The 23,198-nt window shown below is 51.2% G+C and overlaps 9 protein-coding genes across 9 annotated transcripts; 5 read left to right on the top strand and 4 right to left on the bottom strand.

The window, feature by feature from the left end:
• Nucleotides 1–21: 21 nt before the first annotated feature.
• Nucleotides 22–1,242, bottom strand: N7443_001372 (uncharacterized protein; the record flags this gene model as incomplete). Its single annotated transcript, XM_056881428.1, has 2 exons — nt 22–1,158; nt 1,210–1,242. 2 exons carry the CDS (start codon nt 1,240–1,242, stop codon nt 22–24), a joined length of 1,170 nt encoding a protein of 389 aa, XP_056746666.1.
• Nucleotides 1,243–1,701: 459 nt separating this feature from the next.
• N7443_001371 (Zn(II)2Cys6 transcription factor) lies at nt 1,702–3,340 on the bottom strand (the record flags this gene model as incomplete). The annotated part of the gene is made up of 4 exons (XM_056881427.1): nt 1,702–2,188; nt 2,250–3,052; nt 3,101–3,189; nt 3,280–3,340. The coding sequence occupies 4 exons, from the start codon at nt 3,338–3,340 to the stop codon at nt 1,702–1,704; spliced, it is 1,440 nt and encodes a 479-aa protein (XP_056746665.1).
• A 290-nt stretch (nt 3,341–3,630) lies between these two features.
• On the top strand, nt 3,631–4,592 carry N7443_001370 (RTA1 domain-containing protein; the record flags this gene model as incomplete). The annotated part of the gene is made up of 3 exons (XM_056881426.1): nt 3,631–3,781; nt 3,834–4,076; nt 4,132–4,592. The coding sequence occupies 3 exons, from the start codon at nt 3,631–3,633 to the stop codon at nt 4,590–4,592; spliced, it is 855 nt and encodes a 284-aa protein (XP_056746664.1).
• A 391-nt stretch (nt 4,593–4,983) lies between these two features.
• Nucleotides 4,984–8,364, bottom strand: N7443_001369 (ankyrin repeat protein; the record flags this gene model as incomplete). The annotated part of the gene is made up of 1 exon (XM_056881425.1): nt 4,984–8,364. One exon carries the CDS (start codon nt 8,362–8,364, stop codon nt 4,984–4,986), a length of 3,381 nt encoding a protein of 1,126 aa, XP_056746663.1.
• An 875-nt stretch (nt 8,365–9,239) lies between these two features.
• N7443_001368 (uncharacterized protein) lies at nt 9,240–11,971 on the bottom strand (the record flags this gene model as incomplete). Its single annotated transcript, XM_056881424.1, has 2 exons — nt 9,240–11,351; nt 11,411–11,971. The coding sequence occupies 2 exons, from the start codon at nt 11,969–11,971 to the stop codon at nt 9,240–9,242; spliced, it is 2,673 nt and encodes an 890-aa protein (XP_056746662.1).
• A 1,219-nt stretch (nt 11,972–13,190) lies between these two features.
• On the top strand, nt 13,191–14,654 carry N7443_001367 (aminotransferase-like domain-containing protein; the record flags this gene model as incomplete). Its single annotated transcript, XM_056881423.1, has 3 exons — nt 13,191–13,670; nt 13,750–14,129; nt 14,207–14,654. 3 exons carry the CDS (start codon nt 13,191–13,193, stop codon nt 14,652–14,654), a joined length of 1,308 nt encoding a protein of 435 aa, XP_056746661.1.
• Nucleotides 14,655–16,628: 1,974 nt separating this feature from the next.
• N7443_001366 (uncharacterized protein) lies at nt 16,629–19,647 on the top strand (the record flags this gene model as incomplete). Its single annotated transcript, XM_056881422.1, has 2 exons — nt 16,629–16,866; nt 16,922–19,647. 2 exons carry the CDS (start codon nt 16,629–16,631, stop codon nt 19,645–19,647), a joined length of 2,964 nt encoding a protein of 987 aa, XP_056746660.1.
• A 1,204-nt stretch (nt 19,648–20,851) lies between these two features.
• N7443_001365 (GNAT family N-acetyltransferase) lies at nt 20,852–21,514 on the top strand (the record flags this gene model as incomplete). Its single annotated transcript, XM_056881421.1, has 1 exon — nt 20,852–21,514. The coding sequence occupies one exon, from the start codon at nt 20,852–20,854 to the stop codon at nt 21,512–21,514; it is 663 nt and encodes a 220-aa protein (XP_056746659.1).
• Nucleotides 21,515–22,458: 944 nt separating this feature from the next.
• N7443_001364 (Sfi1 spindle body) lies at nt 22,459–23,084 on the top strand (the record flags this gene model as incomplete). Its single annotated transcript, XM_056881420.1, has 3 exons — nt 22,459–22,473; nt 22,523–22,802; nt 22,903–23,084. 3 exons carry the CDS (start codon nt 22,459–22,461, stop codon nt 23,082–23,084), a joined length of 477 nt encoding a protein of 158 aa, XP_056746658.1.
• Nucleotides 23,085–23,198: the final 114 nt, after the last annotated feature.

The following is a 23,198-nucleotide window of genomic DNA, read 5'->3' as shown; positions in this document are numbered from 1 at the left end:
AGAACAATTCATGTCTTTCGTTTAGCCCAAATATTCATCAATGGCTTCCAGAGCTGCCTGTACCTTCTCCGGAGGAGCTGTGATGTGCATTCGGACAAACCCACGGAAATCCTGAGCAGCCGCCAACCCAAATGTGAGACTTCCAGGGGCTAGCAAAACGCCCTTCTTCTCCTTCAGCTTCAAACAGAAGTCAACATCATCGACAGGGGCTCCGTTAGAAGAGAATCGCACGAAAGCTGTCGCTCCCGAGCTTGGTTTGATCCACGAGACACCAGCGTGTTTATTGACGAAGCTTTCCAAGAGACTGAGGTTCTTCTGAGCCATTTCTAGATGCTTTGCCAGGATCTGAGGCCGGCATCGATCACTCAAAGCCTCCGCGGCGATGACCTCATCGATAGTACCCACAGCCATGATCGTATAGAAGCCCAGATTAAAGCAGTCAGAGAGAATTTTGGCATTTTTCGTGGCGATCCAACCTATGCGGGCTCCAGATAGCCCCCAAACTTTGCTCATGGAGCTGGTGACAATAACACTGTCAGTCTCTTCCGAAAGCTCCACAAAAGATGGCGGCTTTGTCGAGTCGTGGAACAACGGGCGGAAGATCTCATCAACCAGAAGGATCAGACCATGTTCGCGGGCCAGGGCAACTATTTCATGTTGCATTTCGAGGCTCAGGGTAGTTCCCAGGGGGTTGTTTGGGTTGTTCAGCACAATCATTTTCGTAGTGGGCTTGATCATGCCCTTCAGCTGCTGCAGATCTGCCTGGGCCTGATTGTCCAGATCGAGAGACCAATATGAAATGTTCTCCCCGACGGTAGCTTTGGGGATAGACAGGAGCTGGGTATATGAAGGATACATGGCAATGACATGATCGTCAGGCTTAAGCAGGGTTTGGAAGACAAGCGAGTTGGCACCTGTTGTTCCATTGGTCGCTAGGATGTTATCTGCTGTGACTCCATTGTAGAGGCCGGAGATTTCCTGACGAAGATTGTGACTGCCGTTTCCTGGACCCAGAGTCAACTTCAATGAGTCGACCGACAGGTTGCTGGAAGTTGCCTGTTTGTCCGAAGAAAGCTCGATCAAGTCCTGAATTGACAGTGGGGGAGTTGCGCTCCCGGCCAACACCAGAGATGCATCCAGGGCATGCCTATCAATCCACTAGCTTTGGTGTCAGGTAAAAAGTAAAGGAGAGTTGAAGCTGTCGCGTACCTTGGGAAGTTCGAAAGAGTCAATGTTGTGCATTCTGATGAGAGTGTATCAAAGCTGTAGTGGAAAAGAAACTACAATAGGCGCAATCATGGTCTTATAAGATTCCGGATGTCTGACGCATCTTGAAAAATTACGTGCGGGGCCGTCGAAGGGCGTGAGGGCGGACCACGCTTGATAGGTGGATGCTTCCCCCATTTATATTCGTTCTATGAAGCTGCTACTGAAGAATCTATCTACATAGCTCGAGAGGGATGGGATGGCCCACACTGGTCAACTCATTGACTACAGGTCTGCTCCAATTACTAGACAATCGAAGCGCGTTCGATTTTCGATTTTGTCGATTTCTTCGATACCTAGGTACCTATGACTCAAGTGGGCCCTCCCGGACATAGGACTCTACAGCTCGGTTAACGCCGGCCCTCACTATCCAGAGCCGTCGACAGCTCAGCTATTGTACATCATTTCAAGCCCAACAATAAAATTAACCAAAGTCTAGATCGGCTGTTTCAAAACCCACCGCCTCGGCCAAACCAGCCACTCCCGAAATGCGGGATGCGTCTTAGTCTCGATATCCTCCAACAGCTGACGGCCAATTCCGCTCATATACCAAAAATGATCTACCATATGAAGCAGTACACAATAGTGAGCTAGCAAAACTAGAGCCGCGGGATGGTGTGATATCAAGTGATCGTGGAACCGCTTTGAAAGTGGATAGGCCCAGAGAAAGACCATGCCGGTTTCTACATGCGGGCCTGCCAGTTCGATTTGGCGGGCTGAGACTTCAAAAAACTCCATGGCAATTTTGTAGTCTTTTCGGATATCTGAATGTTCTTGTGGAGCTTCATCGTCATCGGGATCTTGGTGCTGGGACTCAGATTGAGTCTGTGGGAAAGGATATTCGTCGACGAATTTACGAAGTCGAGATACTTGGGTCCAGACATCTGGGGGAAGTAAAGATTGAGCAACCAGAGCAGGGCTACTAGAGGTAAGTATTGGAATAACTTCTGAATCTTCAAAGACTGAATTGGACGACAGCTTACCTCGGAATGCTCGGTTCATCCTCTATCCAGACAGAATTGACCATGGGAGCAAGTTGTGTTTTCTGAAGGGAGCGCAAAAATGGTTTCATAACTGCTTGAAACCCCTTGACGCTGGCGAATATTTCGATTATGGTGGACAATGGCGTAGGCAACCGATCTGCGTTGAGTCTAATCGTGGCCGTTGAAATATGCATACAGATCATCGAGGAAAAGCAAAACACAGGTTGCCAGTTATCTCGGTCAATAGGCGATGATATGAGCTCTCTGAATTCTTTCAGACCGGCAGCAAGGTGGTATGCCGAAGCTTTCGTATATTTGTCCTTCTGGCTTGGATAGAGGTACGCGCGATGAATGGCGGCGATGGCCAGAACACCGTTCATGACATACTTGTTCGCGTAGCCCTCTGTGGGTATAATAACCCGCCAAACATGGCGTACGTCTTCCCGACGAGTCAGGGTATTGCATGTCACGGTACAGTAATGGTGCATCAGTTCTGCTACCATCCCCCAATCTTCATAGTCCACCGGAGCATCTTGACTTGATCTGGGCAGGATCCCCAGCAGATCAAGTCTGTTTGGAGATTCAACTGCATTGCCAGAATTTGCAAGATTCCAAAGGTAATCACCATGCGGAATCGGCGCATGGTTCACACAAGGTGGTTGTGAAGATGGTTGAATGTGCGCCTGCGCCTGCGACGCTGGGGAAGCGCTGGATGCTGGCGTACTATCTTGCTCGGTCGGAACCACATAGCTACATGGAATACCATGTTTCACGCAGTTGGTACATGGGTATCGCTCATCACACTAGAATCACATTAGAGGACGTTGGGATATGGACGGGAGGGAACACACCTTGAGTCGCCGCGCTTTACACTCGGGACAACCGTTACGTGACTTGCGATGGGATCTGCGCGGGCCCATTTTACCATCAGGCACACGTTCTAGAAGGATGGAGAAACAGCGGCGTTGGATGTTATAAGGATACGGATAAGAGATCGAATACGAACTCGAATTCGAATTCGCGGACCCACCGACCCACTCGATGACTTGGACCCCGTGAACTTCGCTTCGAGCTCGCGGCTTTTCAGACATTTCTATCGGTTTTAATCAAATGAAAAGCTCGTTTTCTCTCAATTGTGGGCTTTCTCTTTTCAGCCTCGGTATCTTTAATATTCTACACCAATTAGGCTTCTCAATTTCTGTATCGACCATCCAAGAATGTCTTGGATCTGTACCTTTAGCAGGAGCCTGGATCCAGTGGGACCCAAGCGACATTGGCACGGCTCATTGTGGCTGAAGTAACAGTCAAGCTATATTAAAAACTACCAGACCCCCATTCTATCAGAATTTTGATCCCCGTCAGGAGCCTCTTTCGTCTGAAGATGGATCGCAATAACCTCTATGGCTATAAGCCATCCATTGCGGCCGGTGTTATATTCATCATTCTCTTCGCTCTCACGACTGTCTATCATACATACCAACTGACCAAAGCCAGATGCTGGTACTTCATTCCTTTCGTGGTGGGAGGTATCTGTATGCTACCCCAACCATTCAGATGTCACCGCGAAATGCTAATGTGCAGCAGTCCAAATCATCGGCTATATTTGCAAATGCCTCGGTCACAATAACCTCGCATCCGTTGCTCTTTACGCTATGCAGTCCGTGTTGATCCTCCTTGCCCCGCCGTTATACGCCGCATCGGTGTACATGGTCCTCGGGCGACTAGTTACATACCTAAACGCGGAGAATTTGAGCATGGTACCCGTCAAGTGGATGACCAAGATCTTTGTCGCGGGCGACGTTTTCTCTTTCATGCTTCAATCGGCCGGTACGTCAACATCTCTCACTATCAACAGCCATAGCATTCACTAATACGCCTATAGGCGGCGGCCTCATGGCCGGCAGCTCCACCAGCATGCGCACTACCGGATCCAACGTTGTAATCGGTGGCCTAGTAGTACAGCTCCTCTTCTTTGGCTTTTTCGTGATCGTCGCAGCGATATTCCATTACCGCATCGAGAAATCTCCGACAATAAAATCTACGAACGAGCGCCAAACGTCACGCGGGCAGGGCTGGCGGCAGCGCAGCTGGATGACTGTTTTGATGGCTCTGTATGTTGTCAGCGCGCTCATCCTGATCAGGTCTATTTTCCGCCTCATCGAGTACAAGTATGGATTCGATGGATATCTCATGACGCATGAGGTATTTGGTTACATTTTTGATGCGCTGTTGATGTTGGTTGCCATGGTGGTGATGAACGTGTATCATCCTGCTGTCATCTTGGGCGATGGGAAGGGGGGAAATTCTCAATATTCTGAGGAGATGCAGTTGCCTTATCGGTGAAGGTAATGCTACCACAGTAGCAGTCGTTTGGAGATTACTTATCTTACAACAGCCGTTGGCAATGATCGGAGTAAGGCGTATTTTGATTCAATCACTTAGTATACAATGATAGATATGCGTTGACCTCTTCGGACTCTTTCCACTACCAATGACACACTTCATTTCAACTTTCGAAGGTGCTAAGGCTTTCTTGATTCTGGTCAGCATAACAGAGCTAGGGAGCAGTATCACCGTATTGAGATACACAGAATCATGGATCAATTCAAGTGTTGCGTTTGTATGCTCCTTCATTATTATCGAAGTGATGCCAGCTATAGACAGGGATACCCAACTCTTTTGTCCAAACATAACGCGTGGAAATCCAGTATCAAACAAATCATATCTCATAAAATCATGAATAGGGCCTATAATCCACACTGCGACGTAACTCATAGCTTTTCCGCATGTCCCCATTCACCAGGCCATTTGCATAGTGATCTAATCTCCTCGACGCTCCAGTACCGCGAGTCGAAACAGGCAACAAGCTGGGTCCATAATCCAGCTCGCCGCTCCGGCGTGATCGCGCCAAGCTGATGATTTTCTCAAATTCCAGTGTCTGGAGCTGGAATTCGCGGTCTGATGTCGGTGCTGGCTCGCTTTTGCGAGATAGCCAGCTACGGCCCATACGGAAGAAGTCGCCGATGTCGTCCACAGAAAGAGCCAGGATGACAAGGGGGATGGAGATGGCGAAGCCAACGCCGAAGGTGTATTTGGCGACGTATGGGAGGTTCAAATTATCGAATTCTTTCAGGTTGATGGTAAAGATGGAGGTGATGAAAGATAAAGGCAGGAAGATGATCGTGACAATAGTGAAGACCATGATTGTCTTGCTTTGGCGGGTTGTTCCTGCTGCCTGGTCGCGAGCGAAGCGGGCTTCGAAGGCGTTGGCGTGTTTTTGCTTGAGGTCAAGCAGATCCGTGATGGAGTGGTAGATTCGTTCGGCTTGCTTGTCCATGCGCTCAATATCTTTCAGGTGCATGTCGATCATGCGCTGCTGGTCCTTGAATCGTTTCTTAACTTCATGTTGGGAGCGGTGCTGCCCTTGGTAAATCTCGCAGATCACTTCTTGGAAATCTTGGAGGACGTGCTTTTGGTGGTCAAGCACAGTACGGATCATGTTCAGCTCGTCTCTGATATCTTTGGCCTCTGCAAGAAGATCTGTCTCTTCACCGATGTCGAGGAGTCGGTCGACAAAGAGTGGCTGACCATCGTCAAGATAGTTTTCCTCGTCCTCGATCGGGTCGTCCTCTGCAACTCCGTCACGGGCATGAACCGAGCGAGCGGAGCTGCGAGAGAACTTATTCAGTTTGCGGTGGCTTTTCAGCCAAGCTGACGCCTGCACAGATGCATGGTTGAACCGGTTAAAGAGCAATGTCTCTCTATCAGTTGCTATACCAATGGAGGATTCAAACATGTCCAAGAATTGGAATTCGTCATCGCCAAGACGGTGTCGATCAAATACTCCCGAACATCGGTTAGTAATAATGATAGCAAGGTCGTATACCGACTTGACAGGGTCGCGGGTTTTGGAATTGATATCTTCAATAATCCCGTCCAACACATTTAACGGGTCATTCTTTGGTTGGTCCCATCGCTGCGGGAAGCTGGTGACAATGAGGTTCGTCCCTAGAACCCACATCCATAGCTGATCAACCATAAAAATTTTGGGCTCCGTTCCTGGCCCATCACGACCGGGGCCTTTGGTCTGGTACCGGTAGACAACCTGGTCTTGGTCGCGGCTCTGGGTATCGATGTTTGGATAGAAGAACTGGTCCAGTGTTCGACGGACATGGAGGGAAGTGGTCGAAGCAGATAAATGTGCATCAAGAAGGACCTCATCTCGGCTGCGAAGTTTTTTCATACTCGGCTGGAAACTCAGTGTCTCAGCGCGCTGGATGGCATCTTGCATCTTCTGTCGCCGGTCTGCAGTTTCGAAATGCAGATATGGCATAAAGACACAGACATTGCTCGCAGAAAGAAGGCTTTGGGGGTCTTTACACAGAGTCGATGTGGTCAATTGGGCTGATCGAGCCAGTTTGTCACTCGAGCCCCATGGAGACTTTGTTTTGGTTTCGCCTTTGGGAGTTCCTGGATTGCTGCCCCCTTTGCTTCGTTTCTGGTTGCGGTTGCTTTTCTTTCCACCTACGGCGCTTTCGTCGTGTGAATGTGATTCGACGCGGTCAAGTTTACTGCTTGATCCTTTCTGTTTGCGATTGATCGTGGTGTCCACCGTGCTTAATGAAGGGGCATATTGCGACTGTTCCTCTACTTTCTCGTCCTCCTTCTCCTTCTCCCACCGTCGCATCATAGTCCGCGGTGTATTCTGACACAAAGGCCGCATGAAATGCGAATGAATCTTCTGTCCGCGGTGTTGATAATTGAATGATTTTTCAAGACCCTTGAAGCCATCCACATCGTGAGCACCCTCTTCAATGAATGACTTGGTCATGAGCGCTTCCACCCAAGCCATGTTATTCGCTGGCAGGTGTATCCATCGAAAGTCAGTTGCACGACTGTCTGCAGGAACAGTGGTCACAGCCTGCTTCCTTGGATTCTCAGGATCCCGGCCATAAAGCAAATTATAAACGGACATCTTCTTAACTCGATTCTCGTTGTGGAAGTTGCCAAAGTCGACGACGGTTGCATCAAAGGCTTTACTAGCGTCCTTAACATCGTCGGAGAGAGAGTCGACATTGTTGAATGGAGCGAGAAGCAGCACAACATCCTTGCGCTTGAATTGAGCTGCACGCAGGAATGGAGTACTGCCAAAGTTGTCTCGAACTCGACGTTTCAAATCAGATCGCTCCAGAAGACACTCTATCACCTCACGATGTCCACCTTGCGCTGCAAGATGTAAAGGCGTGACACCATTCAGCAACTGACTGTTAATTTGAGAACCTGCGTGCAAGAGGATAGAGACAATCGCCTCGCATCCTCTCTCACAGGCATTGTGAAGAGGCGTCCACCCTCCATCACTGCAAGCGTTGACAGCAGCCCCATGTTGCAACAAAAGCTGTACGATATCGGCCCGATCATGCACAGTAGCAATATGCAGCGCCGTCTTCCCTCTCATCTCTGCCGCATCGATTTTTGAGCCATTTGGTCTCGTCAAAAGCAACTGCGCCACCCTCCAATTCCCCGTCGCACAAGCCCAATGCAGTGGGGTCCTCCCCAGCTCGTCTTGCCCATTTGTGTCAATATGGCAATCGGGCCTTAACAACAACTCAACAATCTCTTCCCCCCACCCCCACCGACACTCCTTATCAGCCGCAAGATTGTGTAGAGCATTCCTCTTCCGATGATCGACGGCATTAATATTCGCCCCGCGCATAATCAACAACTGCAAGATATCGGCACGATTAAGCCACGCCGCAGTCATTATCGCCGTCCTTCCGTCCTTGTCCTGACTATCAGGAGACGCCCCATGATCAAGCAATAGCCGCACAATCTGATATTGGTCACGCTCGACAGCACGCAAGAGCGGCGAAAGCCGATTCCCAGCAACATCCGTCTTCGCGCCTTGCGTGAGCAGAAACTCAGTTGCATTGACGCAGCCTCGTTCGGCGCTGCGCATAAGACCTACGCGGAGGAAATTATCGCTGAATTGGCCGTATTCGTGGGCGAGCGCTAGAACTTTGCGCAGGGAGTCGGCATCGTCGTTTTCCGCGGCCCGTAAGAGCCTCGGCTCTAACCGTTCGTGACCGTCGCTGGCCATGCTGGATGACCGGGGCATTGTGGGGTGTTTTCGACGTCAGGGTCAGTCGGATTATTCCATGGTGGCGCTAGGAGCGTCTGACTTGCGTCTAGCGGATGATGGGGCGGAGAGGGCGAGAGATTTAAGATTTCCTCAGCCCCGGGCTGGATGAGTGCATCGCCCCATTAGGTAAGGGTAGATCTGCGCTAAGGCTGGTCTTGGTGCATTTTGAGCTGGCGGTGAAATTGGCCCCCGTTGGAACTGCGGCTTGTGGCTGCGCAGACTCGTATTCTGTGCATGGTGGGACGGTGCACGGCGCACGGATGCTCGCTAGGTCGACTTTTAACTGTAATTAGCCTTGGGGTAGAACGGTGGGACAGACGAATGTGGCAAAAGGGCCAAGAGGGAAATATGGACATATCGAAGCTTAAGTTGTTTTGACTAGGGTTCATGGGGTTCCACGGTTCATTGTATTCGAAGAGGAAGTAGCACAACAAACGCAATCTATAGCTACAACTACGGTATGGAAAAGCAACTCAAACAAATCGTACACTCCATTATGCAGATATTAAAATCTATTTTCCGTGGGGCTGTCTCCGTATAAAAAAAATTACGAGCAGGGGGGAATCCAGCACAAGAAAAAGAAAAGGAAAAGGAGACACAACCCCCACCCTGGAGATGATGATGATGCTAGATATGATCCATGATAAAAATTAATGCCGGGACTCTCCCCTGTAAATTAAAAGGCTTTTTGTTCTCGCTTCCCTGTGCATAGCGCCGTTCCAGCCCGGTGGTTCATGTCACAATATGCGCCTATCAACAAACACGAAATAAAAAAAGAAATGAAAAAGAAAATCCGATGCAGGGGTAACATTGTCACTCAAAAGCGGATAGGACGAGGGCTGCAATATTCTTTAGTGCTTCTTCTTGCTCCCTTTTTGAGGCACCTCTCTCAGGATGTCGTCAAAGCTCATGTTGGGGTTGAAGCGGCTCATAGGGCGGGCAGGAGGCTCGATAGGAGCAATACCGGCAGGAAGAGGAAGGGCTTCGAGACCTGGGTAGAGAGAGTGCCGGTGCTCGGCCCGATTGGCGCCGGGTGAGCGTGTGCGAGGGATGGCGGGAGGAGGAGGCGTAAGACCGCCGTGGGTAGCTCCCATCAACGACGGGGGCGGTTGGGGGTCGGAATAGGAGCCAGCGGAAGACTGCTGGCCCGGATAAGGCGAGGAGATAGAGGATTCATTCTCATCGTAAGCGTCTTCCATTAGTGGGGGTTCAATTAATTGACCAGCCTCAGCCCACTGCTCAGCCACCTGCCAGCAGTGACTGCGGCGGTAGACACCTTCCACTCCGTTGATGACCACATCAGAGGGAAGGCTGACAACACCAGCACCACCAGCAACTCCGAACCAGCTGCGAGCAGTCTTTGTGTCATTGTGAATCCAAGGAGCCCCACCGCGAGGAGCGACACAGAGGAAGTATTCGACACCGTCAGTGAAACGAATCTCGGGAACGCTCACGACCAGCATGGGCAAAGACTGAATAACCGCGTACAGGAAGATCCACTGACCACAACGCAGATCCATCAAGTCAGCACAGCTCTTTCCGCTGGCAGCGCGGCGTTCAAACTGCATGAAGCTCTCGATAAAAGGAGTCGGGCGCATGGCCTCACGGGTGTAAGATCCCATTAGGACCGCATTGACATCAGCACTCTTGAGCTTCTTGCCATTTTGCTTGACCTCCTTCTTCGCATCGAGCGGCTTGCGGTGCAGAGGTTGGACGGACGGCAGCTGCGGAATATCGAAGGGAATCGGGGGCGAGACAGGCGGGGTACTGCGATCGTACTCGCTGAGCACTTGACGGATGGCGCGAATAGTCATGTCCTTGGGGTCTGTGGAGCTGTTGTCACCACCGGCACCGGAAGAGTCTATTGTGCGGGTGGTAAGTGCTGTACGGTCGACCAAAAGGTCGTAAAGGTCGGTAAAGTCGCGGTAAAGATCTAGGAGGAGAAGACGGTTCAAGCCACTCTCCTCGAATTCATTCTTCTTGGACCGAGCCTTCGGTGGCCAAGCGCCATACTTCTGGCGGTAGTAGCCCATAGTAAAGCGACGGAAGTCCATGAATCCGGTCTTCCAGTTCTTGAAGCGCACGACCTTGCTCTCAACGGAAGTTGTCGAGTTGGCGATGCCAGAGAAGACTGATGGGAAATCGAAGTCTTCAAGTTTGCCATAGAGACCTCGAAGACGAGTGTCGAGATCGATGAAACCACGCTCAAGTCGCTTCTGGGTGATGGGGTGGATGAAGCCGAACTTCGGGCTTCGCAGCTGCTTGATCTCGTCCAGCTTTCCGACTCCGTGGACAAATCCTTCAAGGTAGAGAGGGTAGTATCGCAGGCGTTCGCCAAGAACAATGGCCTCGATGGTCTTTTCACGACTCCTGCGCACATCGGCTAGACGCAATTCGTCACAGTAGTTACTGAAACTGGAGGTGGCAGTTTCACCAAAGTTCGATCCATCAAGATTGGAAAATTCAAATCGAGCGAGTAGCACGGCCACATCCATGAAAATGCTGAAAAGAGAGGATGACTTGGGCGAAGCAATGAGAGACTGTCCCAAGAGGAAGGCAAACAGGTTACGGAACAGGAGCAGGGTTTCGGTGTCGTCTGCAGACAAGCGACATTGCGGGTTAGACACATCGCTGTTTAATGGAATAGGCAAGTATAGGTGCAACTCCTGCTCCTCATCACCACCGTCCTCAAAGGCCATTCTTTGGCTGCCCGAGCTGTCATTGTCATCATCTTCCAGGTGGTCTTGCGGAGTCAGGGGCGGAGACATGGGGTTCTGGAGGGATAGAGTGCGAGTAGGTTGCTCAAGGCCGTTGGTTTTGGCGTCAGTGCCGCGGGCGAGGAACGTAAGGGAAGGAGATTCGGCGAAAACGGTCGAATCCACCTTGAACGAGGCCGAACGGCCAGTATTGTGAGGGAAAAGATAGACATAGGTATCGCCTTCTTCGTTCCACAGCTCAGGGACCTGAAAAGCGGGAGCAGTCAGTACTTGTGGATATAACGATAAAGCCAGTCTCATCATACCTGATCACCTCTCGTGAGGGGCCCCATGTCATAAACCACTTTTTGATCAAGTCCAGCAATCCATGCGCTAGGCAGCGTGGGGGCCGGGGGCCGCTTGTCAACCGAGCTTGCCCGCGATCGTCCCGCCATACCGGGCATCCAACTTCGGCGTTTTGATGGCGTGCTCGGGCGAGAGTCTGGAGTGGAACCCGGAATAACTAAACCTGCCGAACTGGAGGGCCGGCTGAAATCGCGACCCCGGCTGCGAGGGCGGCTGTCGACAGGCGAGCTGGGAGCGCTGCTCGCAAGGTCTTGATTCACAGCCAGGAGTGATGGCGGGGGTGGAAGGCTTTCCAGATCGAGCTGCTCCATTTGGGCAGAAGTAGGGACCGTCCTGGGCTCGGAAAAGGCGGCATTGGGGGTCGAGACATGGCGAGTTGGTCTTGAGCTACTGCGTTTCCTGTTGCTTGTCTCGGGGAATCCTGACGAGGCAGGCGATCCTGGTCCGGTTTGATCCTTGTGTCCTCCCAGCGAAAACAAGGACGAGATGCGCTTCGCCGATTTAACGGGAGCAGACAACATCTTTCAAGATGTTGAGTTGAAGGGGGTAGAGGGGTGGAGGGGATGACTGAGAGGTGGTCGGAATAGAGAAGAGGAGACCGTTTGATCGGGTAGCCGGGAGAGTGAGGTCACTTGCTCTGCGTAGAAGAATGAACACAGTGGGCAGCAAAAGGGGACGGAGAATGGATCGGCAGGAGGGATTGTAAGAATGGCAGGGGAGAAGTAATGGAATGAAGAGGAAGAAACGGGATCAGGGGGAGGTGTTCGCGTTTCAGGAGAACCCCAAAAATAATCAGAGAGAAAAAAAAAAAGAAAAAGACGATGAAGTTAAGAGATAGTTAGGAGGCTAAGTGAATTAACTTGCGGCCATCACGGAGGAGATTCGATCCGGTTCTTTTTGCCAATAATAGCTTTGCTGCGGATGACGGGTTCCTTGGCTGTGCAGCGGTGGAGCCCCGAAAAATATGATCAAGAAAAAAATAGAAAATAGAAAATAAAAAGAGGATTTCGATTCGGGGGCGTGTAGCTTCCTTTTCTCTCCCTGATTGCGTATATTTAATATTTTTAATTGTCCCAGTGCATATGGGCTTGGTTTTAATTTCCTATAGCCTATATTGTACTGGGTGAGGGCCAGGAATACGATGTACGGAGGACGGCGCCAGCAGTACGCAGTATAGCGGAGAGCCGTGTGCCTGACCCGACGTGGTATGCACACATAACTGGGAGCCCGCGCAAAAGGGCATAGCACATCCCGTGGACCTGCGCATATAATATCAAGCATCAAGCATCTGCCTGCCCCCGAAATGGCCCTAGTCCAATTGGAGCCCATCTATATGCCACGCTTTGCCGCAGTGATCCGACTGGGAACTTCCCATTCAAGCGATGAAAAATGGGGCGCTTCACGCTAGCCAGGCCATGGGCTTTGTGTGTGCCAAGTAAAACATCAAAATATCATTTACCGTTTTAAGCTGCTTCACCTACCCTAAGATACTCCATAAACACAGACTGGTGATGTAAGCTCCTAATTACCTAGCTATGTATTTGTTTACCGTTGAAAGCCAAGGTAGTATTCTGCGGTCCGTGTTCCTGAACCTGTTCCCCTCACGGAGCTGGGGCGGTTCCGCTCTCGCTTCCAGAAACACCCCGATCTCGGGTCCCATAAATGGATCCCTGGGGCCATCTGCGGTAATCTGACATCGATTCCTCTTACCAAATAACTATTTCCATCAAGTCTAAAACAATGGTTGTTCCCACCGAGCCCATCGATCTGCTTTGCGGATGGCCCAACCCCGCGCTCCTCCCCGCCCCCGATCTCCTCCGCTCCGCCACGACCGTGCTGACCGACCCCTCCATTGCACACGCCGGTCTACTGTACGGCCCGGACGAGGGCTATGAGCCTCTTCGTGTTCACATAGCCAAGTGGCTAGGGAACTGGTACCAGCCTCGCGAGTCTATTCACCCGCACCGTATTTGCATCAGCGGCGGGGCCAGTCAAAACCTCGCGTGTATTCTTTCCGTCTTTACCGACCCTCTATACACCCGAAATGTCTTTATGGTTGATCCGACCTACCACCTCGCAGGCCGCATCATGGACGATGCCGGTTTTGCCGGGCGAGTACGTGGGGTACCGGAAGATGATCAAGGATTCAATCTCCAGGTGCTAAAGAATATGCTGGCCGAAGCGGAGAGGCAGGCGCAGGCAGAGGGAAACATGGAACCGGTATTGTAGAGATCGCATCTGCCATGTGTTAACATCGCAGAGGTATACACTTGAATGGCCCACTGACCTCTCACTCCAGAAGTTGAAACCTCCTCGGCCTTGGCGCAAGATCTACAAATATATCATCTACGCTGTCCCCACGTTCGCCAACCCCTCCACCAAGATTATGTCCCTGCATCACAGGGAAGAATTGGTGCGCTTGGCTCGCAAGTATGATGCACTACTAGTGACAGACGACGTCTACGACTGCCTGCAGTGGTCGGCTATTCGCGGGGAGAAGGCACCGGTGCACGCGTGTTTGCCTCGACTGGTGGACATTGATCGGTATCTAGATGGCGGCTTGGCAGATGAATGGGGTCACGCAATTAGCAACGGCAGCTTCAGCAAACTGATCGGGCCCGGGGCCCGCACTGGATGGGCCGAGTCAACGGAAAAGGTTGCTTTCGGACTGAGTCAAGTGTAAGTGTTCACCAGCCATCTATATTTCCAACGATGATGAACGATCGGTGTACGCGAGCTAACGCCACGGACGTCAGAGGGTCGTCTCGGTCTGGGGGAGCTCCCTCTCAATTATGCTCAACTATTATCGACCAACTACTGCCATCGGGCTTCCTAGAAAACCACATCTCGCAGGTCCTACAACCCGCGTATGCAGAGCGGTATCACGATCTCTCTGCCGCCATCCAGGAACACCTAGTCCCCCTTGGAGTCAAGTTCACTACCCCATCTACAGGAGTCGCGGGCGGGTATTTCATCTGGATTACCCTGCCCACCCCACTCCGCGCGGCAGACATTGTGGAGCGGGCCCAGAAAGACCAAAATCTGCGTCTAGCGCGTGGCGATATTTTCCAAGTGGCTGGTGAAACATCGGGTCCAACAGATCGCTTTGGAGACTGCCTTCGCCTTTGCTTTGCGTGGGAAGAGCCGCGTCACCTGACTGAGGGTGTACGTAGGCTCGCACGTGTCATGCAGGCCGCTGTATAATTTGAAGCTGAATATGATTCACTTGGCGCCTTGTTTGGGGTTGGACGGTCCGTTCCGGGGGGGGGGACGCGTGTCTTTCCTGGAGGCAGCAACGATATATAGTAGGATTGATAGCGCGGTAGGAATGGGAAAAACTAAAAGTATAACCACACCGATTTCTGCAAACTGATGCTACCGTTTTTAAACCTCAAATGCTTGAAAATATATTCCCGAGTTTGACAGCCGAGATTTATATATATCTCACAAACACCCGAGTGCTGGATCGATGCTGCTGAAAATGGAAACCGTGGCCCGGGATTAGTCAGGAACTATGGCCGACCAGGGAACCTCTATTTACTTCTGCTACCAGGTACACCTGTTCACCGTGTGCAAACTGACGAGGTCCTCACCGATTATTTGGTCAAGTGAAGTGCGATCGGAGATAGCTGCGCATCATTGGACCGGATGTTGTCCTTGCCCCTCGCCCCTCGCTCGAGCTAACCTAAGGCACTAACCTTCATGTAGATGCGGGTCGCTTCCTCAGGGGCCGGCAAAGCTTGACCGAGGGGGCGTCGAACCCGAGTCAGCTAGTTTTAGCCTCAAGAGTCAAATTCCACTATCACCGGGGCAGTTTACCGCCCACTTGCATCTCGTCATCAGGAATCCTCCAGGGCTCTTCCCCGCTGCGTGCCGTCCAAGAATGTCCATCCATTACAGCCTGCGCCCCTGACAACCAACAAGCGTGCCAAGATATCCCGTTTGTACGCGCCGTGCTAGGAGTCGGGATCGTCGGAGACATGATCTGGGCGAGCCGGCGCCAGTGGCGAGAATTGGCACCGGCGCGAAAGTCCCGAGCGCGAGTCTCGACACGACACACGATTCAAGTCGCCTCGAATTCGAAGCCCTCGATGTGGCCGAATTACATGTCCTGATCATGGAAAGGGGGGCTCCACCCAAGGGGAATACAACGCGGGTTGGCCTGCTTCCATACCAGAAGTCCTGGGCCCGCGCGTACCTGATTGCCCTGGGGAACCGGGAACTCAAGCCATCCAAGGCGACAGCAGGCCGCTCCCATGCGACGAGCACAATCCTAGATAGACGGAATGGACGATCCGGCATACCTTGTTTGGATTTGCATTCTATGTATATAGTGCGTAGAGCCCCATAGGTCCCTCGTTTGGGTGCTCTTAGTCTTTTTCTCTCTTTCCTCTCTTTCTGGGATACTAGATTCAGGTCGAGACCTAATTTCAGAGGCTACGAGTCCGTGGCCACTCCTTCTCATTAGACACAACCTTCGTTTTGCGACTCGGGTTTGCACTACCGGTTAAGCTGCAACACTGGGCCCGCGATCGTCCCCAATTAGCGTTTCATCGTTGAGCATCGCGTTTCAAGCACCGCGCCATATACGCCCGTGGGGCTGTTCGATTGGTGGGTGTCGGTGGACCTCAGGAGGCGCGACTGTGTGATTGGAAGCGACCGAGGTGATTCAGGGACAATACGTGCAGAACGCCTCTAGTACTGCATTCGTTACGGTAAGTCAGTCATCTCCCTATATATCTGGGATCTTTTTTTTTTTCCTTTTCGCGACCTTATTTCTGCCTATTTCGTTGTCTTCCATTCTTTCCTGGTGTTATTGGGGCTATTGTTCCCATTGTTGCTATTCACTCCTTTACCCGCGAGTCTGGTGCCTATACATACACTCTGCTGCAGTGCGGCTATCAGACATTGCCTTCATTCAATTTTTTATTTTCATTTTTGGGTTTGAAAAGCACTCTTCGCATTCCTCTTCTATCTCTTTCGCTCTTTCTTGCATCTGATTCCACTTCTTGTCGTCCGCTTCTGGATCAAGCGTCGGCTCCGATTTGAGCTATCAACAGTCTTCGAGTCTTCAGTACGGGTTACTGAACTGCTTTCATCCTCTACAGATTTCTGGTCTAAATCTTTTTTTTTCGATCCAAAAAAAATCTCGCTGCAGGTCCAGCGTCTACTGTCAAGATGGCCAACTTCCAATCTTCTATCCTGGTCTTTGTGGCCCATATCATACTTCTTCTCGGTCTCCCGACTGCCCTGGTTGGCGCGGTGCCCGTGACGCCGAACACCCGCGAACTCGCGATTTCTGGGCGCTCTTCCTCCACCTACTGGGTTGGTGATATCAAACGTCAGGGTACGGCGCCTTTCGGTCATGGCAGCGATTACAAGGTTTACCGTAACGTTATGGATTTCGGTGCCAAGGGTGTGTGACACAACCGAAGTATAAACACGAGATTTGTGCTGATATATGAACATAGGTGATGGATCCACCGATGACACAGCTGCTATCAACAAGGCAATCTCTTCTGGAAACCGCTGTGGAAAGGACTGCGATTCTTCAACCACCACCCCAGCTCTTGTGTACTTTCCCCCCGGTACATACGTTGTCTCGAAGCCCATCGTTCAGTACTACTACACACAGATTGTCGGTGATGCTGTCGACCTGCCCGTGATCAAGGCTTCTGCCGACTTTGCTGGTATGGCTGTTATCGATGCTGATCCCTATAACGACGATGGTAGCAACTGGTACACCAATCAGAACAACTTCTTTCGTGCCGTTCGCAACCTGGTCATTGATTTGACTGCCATGCCCAAGGGCTCCGGCGCTGGTATTCACTGGCAGGTCGGGCAGGCCACTAGTTTGCAGAACATCCGCTTCGAGATGATCAAGGGCGGTGGTGCTGCCAACAAGCAGCAGGGTATCTTCATGGACAACGGTTCTGGTGGTTTCATGTCTGACCTTACTTTCAACGGTGGTAACTACGGCATGTTCCTCGGCAATCAGCAGTTCACTACCCGTAACTTGAAGTTCAATGGCTGCCAGACTGCTATTTTCATGAACTGGAACTGGGCCTGGACCTTCAAGTCTCTGGAGATCAACAACTGCGAAGTCGGTTTGAATATGTCCACCTCGCCTTCTAACCAGACTGTCGGCTCCGTCATGATGCTGGACAGCAAGCTTACCAACACCCCTATTGGTATCGTCACTGCCTGGAGCAAGGCGAGCATTCCCATTGGCGGTGGTACCCTCATCCTGGATAATGTTGACTTCTCCGGCTCTACAACCGCCGTGGAGGATATTGATGGCAGCAGCCTCCTCGCCGGTGGTTCAACCGTGGCCAACTGGGTTCAGGGTAACACCTATGCTCCCTCTTCCGCTGCTAACAAGCGTGCTTACACCCCCGATCAAGAGGATGACTCTGACACTGTCACCATTGTCGAGACCGTTGTCCAGACAGTCCAGGCCTGCCCTGCTTCAGACAGTGGCTCTGTTGCTTCCACTCTTGCTACCAATGCGCCTGCTCACAGTGTTGGGTCTTCTACTGAGGCCAGGATCACTCCTGCTCTGCCCACTGACTCTGACACCGCCTATCGCTCTATTGTCTCCAATACCGATGTGACTGGTCTCCCTGGCTTCGACAACAGCTGGCTGTCCATCTTCGAGGGATCCTCTGACTCCGTCGAGGTTCCCGTTCCCTCTTCCATGGTCGACACCAGTGGCTCTACGGCTGAAGCAGCTTCTGTTCCTGCTGCCACCTCGTCTGCCGTTCCTGCTGCCACATCGTCTGCCGTTCCTGCTGAAGTCTCTTCTCCTGCCCCCTCTGAAGCCCCTCTCACTCAGACCCCGTCGCAGTCGGAGTCTACTCTTGCCCCTGCTACCGTGTCTTCCACTTCGAGCGCCCCCGCATCCCAGTCCAGCGATACCACCTCCGGCAGCTCCAGTAGCAGCGAGGGTACTTGCAGTGCCAACCAGGCTATTAGCAAGGGCCGCACCCAGAGCACCATGAAGTCTCAGTCTATGCCCTCCTCCCTCCTCAAGGATGGCGCTGTCTTCGAGAAGTCCAAGCCCCTGTACGCGGACTTGCCCGCCTCGTCCTTCATCAGCGTCAAGTCTGCTGGTGCCAAGGGTGACGGTACTACTGATGACACTGAGGCTCTCCAGAAGGTCCTTGACAGTGCTACCGCCGACCAGGTTGTGTACTTCGACCACGGTGCCTACGTCATCACCGATACCCTCAAGGTGCCTAAGAACATCAAGATCACTGGTGAGGTCTGGCCCATGATCATGGCCCACGGCGACAAGTTCCAGAACGCCAAGGAGCCCGTTGCCGCTATGCAAATCGGTCAGAAGGGTGACGTTGGTTCTGTCGAGATGAGCGACCTTGTCATTACAACTAAGGGTTCTTGCCGCGGCGCTATTCTCATGGAATGGAACGTCGCTGCTGAGACCCAGGGTTCCGCTGGTATGTGGGATGTCCACATCCGCATTGGTGGTAGTGCTGGCACTGAGCTGCAGAGCGACACTTGCAAGAAGACCCCCGATGTGAAGACCCGGCCCAAGGCCGAGTGCATTGCTGCGTTCATGCTCCTCCACGTCACTGAGAAGGCCTCGGCCTATCTTGAGAATACCTGGATGTGGACTGCTGACCATGAGCTTGACCTGTCAGACCACTCCCAGGTCGATATTTACACCGGCCGTGGTATTCTCATTGAGTCTCAAGGCCCCGTCTGGCTTTGGGGGACCGCCTCGGAGCACCACCAGCTGTACAACTACCAAGTGTCCAGTGCCAAGGACGTCTTCATGGGTCTCATCCAATCCGAGACACCTTACTACCAGTCAAACCCCTCTGCTTTGACCCCCTTCACCCCCCAGTCTGCCTGGAACGACCCCGACTTCAAGACCTGCACCACCGCCTCCTGCCGCAAGTCCTGGGGCCTGCGTGTCCTGAACTCATCTGACCTCTTCGTCTATGGCGCTGGCCTGTATAGCTTCTTCGAGAACTATGCCCAGACATGCCTCAACACCGAAGACTGTCAAGAGAATATGGTCGAAGTGGACTGCTCCGACGTGCATATCTACGGCCTGAGCACCAAGGCCGCCGTAAATATGGTCACCTCATCATCCGGCAAGAGCATGGTTCTGGAGAAAGACAACACAAGCAACTTCTGCTCAACTATTGCCCTCTTCGAGCAGACAATCTAGGTACTCTCGGGTATCTTTAATTACGTTTCCTTTCTCAATCTTGCTTTCCCGCCATGCTCATCCCACTATATCTGGACTCACCCCTTGGGGTCCTGATTTGTCATTTTCTTCTCCGTTAGATTGTTTGCATCGTTCGTTGTTGGTGTTAAGGGTTTTCTGCATGCGGAGGAAGACTGTTTGATACCACCAGAAACTCTTATGTGATGAAAGATCATTAATAGATTGTGATCGAATGATATAAATGCCATGATTATGGATTTCCCCTGTAAGAGATGTAATCTACAGAAGCGATAAGTCGCCTGCAAACACCGAAATGTTGTAATACCTCCCTGTATCCCGTGGCTTAAGTATCCAACCGCAATTCGCGAAAATAACTTCATTCTAGTCAGTCGTATATTTTCATTTACAAATATGGTGATTTTTCTATTAATAGCTGGCCTCCAAAGGCCACCTTTTTCTATGTTTATCTTCCATCTACTACGTCTCGAGGCTAAGCGTCCAAACCGTTCGAGGCACCAAAAAGCAGATGATTTCTCTTCCTTGGTCCTGTCATCCCACCGAGTTAGGGGCGAAATGGCTTGACGGAGCCAGCCCAGTATAGTTACCCGATTCTAGACTCGTATAAAAAAAAAAAGCCAAATTATAATGTTTGCCAAGTTGCCTGACTGTAGTGTGGTTGGATTTAGGTTTCATACTGTGACCACATCTTTCAGCTTCTCTTCTCTCTATGCAGCATCTGACAGCCGTCCCCCACAATCGCACCAATTCATGAAACTTGTTTCTGATACGTGCTGCTTCTTGTCAACATGCCCAACGGCGACGTGAGTTCACCTTATATATTGGCTCCATAATGCCAATGAATCAGAACCGAGCCTCAAGTGCTCATATCTGATGTGCAATATATATGTATCTTACAATGGAAGTTTACCGCTTGTTTCTTAAGGTTATACTCAAAGCCTATGTTATAGTCTGGTTGTTGACACATGGCCCCGCATCTCCGCCTCCACTAAACGTGACTACAGTAACAGTAGACCCACTCGGCCCGGACATACGAGGAAAGTCCATCCAATCTGACAATAAGCGTTAGTGTAGTATTCGTGACTCATTGCACTTCCCGCGTGGATTAAATAAACCGAACATCCCCTATATGTCACCCATAGCTCCTGGATTTCTTCCACTACGCGGGTTCAATTTCCGCTGAACAATGCAGCCTGAACCGGCTTTCCACATCGAGCTATTTACCTCGACAGAGCTCCTCGCACAGCCATGGCTACGGGATCTAACCCGCATGATTAACGACAGCTATCTCGTCAGCCATACCGATATTGTACAATTTGACGCTGGGAAAATTCGACTAAAAACCGATACAAGACTCTCTGAAGAGTTAGGGAGTGATGGGTTCACAGCCGTTGCATTTGAAAACTCGGAAGTGATTGGGACAGCGAGTATGAAACCGTGGAAAGATGACGGGCTTTGGAAGCCCTTTGATCACTTCGCTACGGATGACGTGGAAGAGCAAATCAACGACAAAATAGACCAAACGCTCAATGAAAACGCACTTCCCGGAGACTACGAGCTTGCACTAGTGGCTCTTCCGCCTGGGCCCCGATTCCGAGGGCGAGGAATAGCAGGAAGGCTAGTGAAAGCGTGTGAAGAGGAAGTCTTGCGGCGGCGAAAAGCCACAGAAGATAGCGGATCGGTGGGAATCATGATCCGTGTGGTCAAGGAAAATGTTGGGAATTATTGGCTGAAGCAAGGGTTTACCCCCATTGGAAAACAGCCCGGGCCCGAGGCTTGGGAGGCATCCATGCCTTTTACCATGTGGGCAATGGTAAAATATCTCCAGAGTGAAACTGTGGCTGTTTAAGGATTGTCGGGGCGTCGGTGGCGGATTTAGATCAACCTTAGAACCACGCCATTTGGGCCAGTCGGCTCGCAAAATTTGTACCTTTGATGGATCAACCTTTCCCATCTTACAATGCAGAAAGGGTGAATATATATATTTGTATTTTTCGAAGGTGGGTGACCCGGCCAAGGGAGTATCATCCCTGCTAAGGGGGATAAGCCCGATTGCAACACCCGTACAGCTGGACCAAGGAGGTATTTGTAGCTTTTCCTAAACAAGCGGTTATGCCTTGTCTTTCCGCGTGTTTTTAAAGGTGTGTTTGAAAAACAGATTGAATAGGAGCATGACTATTTTAGAAAGACCTTGAGTAAATCTCTAGAAAGAAGTCGAGAAGGACCAAGAGAACAAAGTCTTTCGTCCCTTGGGACTATCTTCTTGATCGTGTTGACCGAAGCAGCTATTAGAAGAATACAATAGCTAATCTGAAGGTGCGGTTTTCTTTAGATACCTCCAGTTTCATATTCCCATTCACTTTATGTGCTAATGTCAAGTGTATGTCCCAGTGCGACCCTGGCACCTTAACGATGCATTAGATTTCTTGTTTGAATCCCTTCGAACCTTGATTCGAATACCGCCGTCCCATTCTTGAAGAAAAATTACGCGCACTATTTGCCAAGCTTCTCTGCAAGCTCCCACGGATCGTCGCATTCCAAGCCTTTCGTGGCCTTCTCTAATGCAGTTGCTCAAGCGGATCCTGAATGATTCCCAATTGAGTGTTCCTACATTCTCCACGTTTATTCGACCAAAACAGACCTTCGCGTGCCATTGCGCCACTGGGATTCTACTTAAATGGCAAGGGACCTATGCCCCTTTCCGTCTAACGACACGACAATTCGACAACCCGACAACGACACCAGGCTCTTTCTCATAACGCCTGCAAGACACCGTCTTAGTCTCTCATCAAGATGCAGTTCTCCAAGGTTAGTCTGCACCAAGCAGTAATGTCGAGCTTTTTTCTTACAGATCCAGACTCTCGTCTCCCTGGCCGCTCTGGCCCTCGGCGCTCAAGCAGGCATGCCCATCGCGAGCGTGGAGTTCCAATCATGGGAAGAGAACTGCCCTATCGGGTACCCCCCCAATGGTGAGCCTAAGTTCAAGGCTGCTCTCACCGCGACCCCGGCCACCTGCGACAAGGCCACGGTGAACCGCCAGTGGGATATCGACTACTACTCCATCAAGGCTATCCTCGACACCAAGGACGCTTTCCTTTGCGAGGGTATTGAGGTTTACAATACGGATGATTGTTCCGGTGAGTCATTTATTCAAAGAATAATACGGAGCAGATTGATACTACTCTAATTCCTCCATCTCTTATACAACTGTCATACTAATCTAAATATTCATGACAGGCGACGTCAAGTATTGGGTGCCTTTCACGCACTCTCCCGTCGAACAGGGAATCTGCGCACCCTATGATAGCCTCGACCCTGGCTTCCTCTCTGTTAGGTTGATCTGTAGTCGCTACGGTGGTGCTGCTGCCGCTGCGCTTGCTGGCGGTTCTGGTGATTCCGAAGGCTCCGATGGCTTCTGAACTCCCATGACGCAATCAGGGCAATGAGATATGAAGGGCCTGGCTTTCATGATGGAGACATGGCATTTCTCCTGTTTTATTTTATCCTGTATCTTAGTTGTAATCTAGGAAACC

The sequence above is a fragment of the Penicillium atrosanguineum genome (genome assembly GCF_028827265.1).
Source record: "Penicillium atrosanguineum strain IBT 20685 chromosome Unknown utg000001l_segment0_segment0, whole genome shotgun sequence".
NCBI lineage: Eukaryota > Fungi > Ascomycota > Eurotiomycetes > Eurotiales > Aspergillaceae > Penicillium > Penicillium atrosanguineum.
This window is presented reverse-complemented; position numbering and strand designations above follow the sequence as displayed.